Raw genomic sequence first — 3,781 nt, forward strand, 5'->3', positions numbered from 1 at the left:
TCACACCAACATTAAGTAAACGTAGACATTAAGAGATTCCCCATTCTTAATACTCGTTTAACTTAAACGATTTTCTCAAACACACATTAAGTAAACCGAGATATTAAAAGATTCCCCATTTTTAATACTCGTTTAACTCTAATGGTTTTCAAATTTCACACAAAACAAATTCAAACCTATTATCAGATCCAATCCACAACTCACACCAAAATACATCAATTCATTTCTCCACAGAATCCAACCGTACACACAACAAATTTCATCAATATTAATTAAGAGCACGTCAAATACGACGAACACAAATTGACACAATCCACCACTCAAACACAACAAGTTTCATTTACTCCAAATCATACATAATGAGTTTAAATTCATTTTCCACGAAACATTCATCAATATAGCCAAAACCTAACTCTAAGATTTTACCCATAAAGCCTTAGATTCATTTTCCCCCAAATCAATACTCAAACCCTAACAAAATTCTTTTCCACACAACCACAGATAAGTCCCTAAATGCAAACTAAAAGTTTGGAAGGAGCTCTTACCTTCACGTTAGCTTTCACGTTCGATTACGGTACCACGAGTAGATCTGGTAAAATTTCCGCTCGCAACGTCGCCTCCAAGTTGGATTCCTAGCACCGTAGCGTGGTAGTGAGAAACTTTCCCTTCTATCTCTTCGCGAAATGAAGCTTAGATCTAGATGAAACGGGGAGGTTTGTGTTTGACGGTTTTGAGATCTCTAACACCGTTTTCCTTCGTTTTCGAATCAAACAAGAAGAATGAAGTTGAGTAATCTTCTCTTTCACACTCACCAAACCTTGGGTTTCTAATCTTGAAGAAATGAAACAAAGAAAAACGAAAATGGAGGAGAAGGAGGGAGAATGGTCGCGCGTGACAGAGGAAGGAGATGAAATTTTTTGCTTTTTCTTTCCTTTCTCTTTCTTTTTCCTTTCTTCCTTTTTCCTTCTTTCCTTTTTATATCCCTTTTCTTTTCTTTCTATTTCCTTCTTTTTTCCCTCCACACAAACATATAAATATATATACATATATTAATTATAACTTAACAAATATCTCAAAATATCTAGATATTTGTTAAATTACCATTTCTCCCGTAACACATTAAATTCTCCGTAAAGGATTCACCGCACTTAATTTAATTTATTTATCGACGAATAATTTTAATCGGCATCAAAATATCTTTTTGATCATATAAACTCCAAAATATTATTAACTTTGGCTAAAAAGCCTCCGAGCCAAAATCCAAAATACACAAAAATACATAAAGTATACTTTAAAATTATGAGTCTTACATATTACAAAAAAATTTAAAGAACCGTAAAATGTATTTTGCTTGATTAATATTTGCAAGTTATCATTTAAAGAAAAATATGAAGAATGCAGTTGTCATTTTACTTAATTAATATAAAGCATACAATTGTCTACATTTTACTTAATTAATGTAAGGTATACAATTGTCTATATTAACAATTGAAGTTTTTATATTTTTCTATACTGAGAGTTATTTCATAAAAATAAGATATTACTGAAAAATTAAATAATATTAGTAAAAAATACTGAAAAGTGATATTTTACTAAAGTTAGTCAAATATATTCTTCAAATAAATTCTCCTAATTTGATAGTCAAATTAATGTAGTTATATAAAAAAACTTAAAGAAAATAACAAATAGAGAAAATATGCATGCATATTGCAAATTTTGCGATGCAAATCAAAGACCCAATCACAGCAGTGATTAATCGAATATACGCGCTTGGTTAGGATCTTTTACCAGCTGTGTGGTACCTCCATAAAAGGGCAAAATAGGAATTGTATTAAAAAATATAACAATGTTCAAATTGCTATGCTCTATTTTTGTATATATATAATAAACAAGCACACAACAAATCCATAATCACACACACTCTCACGCTTGTTCCAAAAATTAACCCAAAAAATGGAACGGCGGCAACAATCACCACCGCCGACGCCGCCTCCAACACCGCCGTCACGTGTTATACTCGGGAAATACCAAATTACGAAGTTCCTTGGACGCGGAAACTTCGCGAAGGTATACCAAGCACGTTCACTACAAGACGGTTCAACCGTCGCCGTAAAAGTGATCGACAAATCCAAAACGGTAGACGCATCAATGGAACCACGAATCGTTCGAGAAATCGACGCCATGCGCCGTCTTCAAAATCATCCAAACATACTCAAAATCCACGAAGTTTTAGCCACGAAAACTAAGATCTACCTCATCGTCGATTTAGCAGGCGGCGGCGAGCTTTTCTACAAACTCTCACGGCGCGGTAAGTTTTCAGAGTCTCTCGCACGTCGTTACTTTCAACAACTCGTCTCCGCTCTTTGTTTCTGCCACAAAAACGGCGTCGCTCACCGTGATCTCAAACCGCAGAATCTCCTTCTCGACGCTGATGGAAACCTAAAAGTCTCCGATTTCGGTCTCTCGGCGTTACCGGAACAGCTTAAAAACGGACTCCTACACACCGCTTGCGGCACGCCAGCGTACACCGCGCCGGAGATTCTCGGCCGGATCGGTTACGACGGATCAAAAGCCGACGCGTGGTCGTGCGGCGTAATCCTCTACGTTCTTCTCGCTGGTCACCTTCCGTTCGACGATTCCAACATTCCGGCTATGTGTAAGAGAATCACGCGGCGCGATTATCAGTTTCCGGAGTGGATTTCAAAACCAGCGCGTTATTTAATCTATCAGTTACTTGACCCGAACCCGAAAACTCGAATTAGGTTAGAAAACGTTTTTGGGAACACGTGGTTTAAAAGATCGTTAAAAGAAGAACCTGAAGAGAAAGTTTTCGAATTTGATTTATATAATAAGTATTGTTGCGATAAGAAATTAGAGTTTGGGATGAATGCGTTTGAGATAATATCGATGTCGCCTGGTTTGGATTTGAGTCGTTTATTTGAAACGACGTCGTTTAAGAGGGAGAAGAGGTTTAGTTCTAGGGAGGAAATTGTTGTAGTGGAAGAGAAAGTGAAAGAAATTGGAGTGAAATTAGGGTTTAGGGTTGAGATTGGGAAAAATGGAGCAATTGGGTTGGGGAAAGGAAAGGTAACTATTGTTGTTAAAGTGTTTAAGATTGTGGATGATTTGTTGTTGATAGTTATTAAATTGGAGAGTGGTGGGTATGAGTTTGAAGATGTTTATTGGAATGATTGGAAAATTGGGCTTCAAGATGTTGTACTTGCTTGGGATATGAATGAATCCAACTTGGGTATGTGATGTTGTTGATGATTCAAAAAGAAAGTGTTATGTAGTCTCTAATGCATACTTTATTTATTTATCTGTTTTTGAGGTGTTAGACAATACACAATTATCGCAATATATTAGGTTGTTTGTAGCTTATTTTCTGATTCAAAGATCACTTTTGTACATGAAAAGAATAGTGGGTAGTGTTTATGATGTTCAATCATCTTGAATCAATTGTTTTTTTTTAACAATTATTAAGATTTGAAGCATTGTTAACGTAGAAGAAAAAAGATGTCTACACTTCACGATTATAGAACAAAAACAAGAGCAATTTTCATTTTGGATAATTAATACTATCAACCTATTCAGCCGCCGGCTTATAATTGAGCTCAAAATTAACCTAATCAAGTTGGAGATCATGAAACCACTTTATTGCTGCCAATAAATAAATAGGCTCTTGTTAATCCATAAAAACTTTGCTTTGAGTAGTTAAAATATGTTTTGTGCATAAGAATTCAGTTTTTATTTGTTCCAACTTTTTTAATCACAATATCAT

At 35.4% G+C, this 3,781-nt stretch overlaps 1 protein-coding gene across 1 annotated transcript; it reads left to right on the forward strand.

Annotated features, from left to right (window-relative positions):
• The first annotated feature begins 1,896 nt into the window (after positions 1-1,896).
• On the forward strand, positions 1,897-3,459 carry LOC101504371 (CBL-interacting serine/threonine-protein kinase 4-like). Its single transcript, XM_004497948.4, has one exon. The coding sequence runs from the start codon at positions 1,954-1,956 to the stop codon at positions 3,256-3,258; it is 1,305 nt and encodes a 434-aa protein (XP_004498005.1). The 5' UTR covers positions 1,897-1,953; the 3' UTR covers positions 3,259-3,459.
• Positions 3,460-3,781: the final 322 nt, after the last annotated feature.

The sequence above is a fragment of the Cicer arietinum genome, chromosome 4 (assembly GCF_000331145.2).
Source record: "Cicer arietinum cultivar CDC Frontier isolate Library 1 chromosome 4, Cicar.CDCFrontier_v2.0, whole genome shotgun sequence".
Classification (NCBI taxonomy): Eukaryota; Viridiplantae; Streptophyta; class Magnoliopsida; order Fabales; family Fabaceae; genus Cicer; species Cicer arietinum.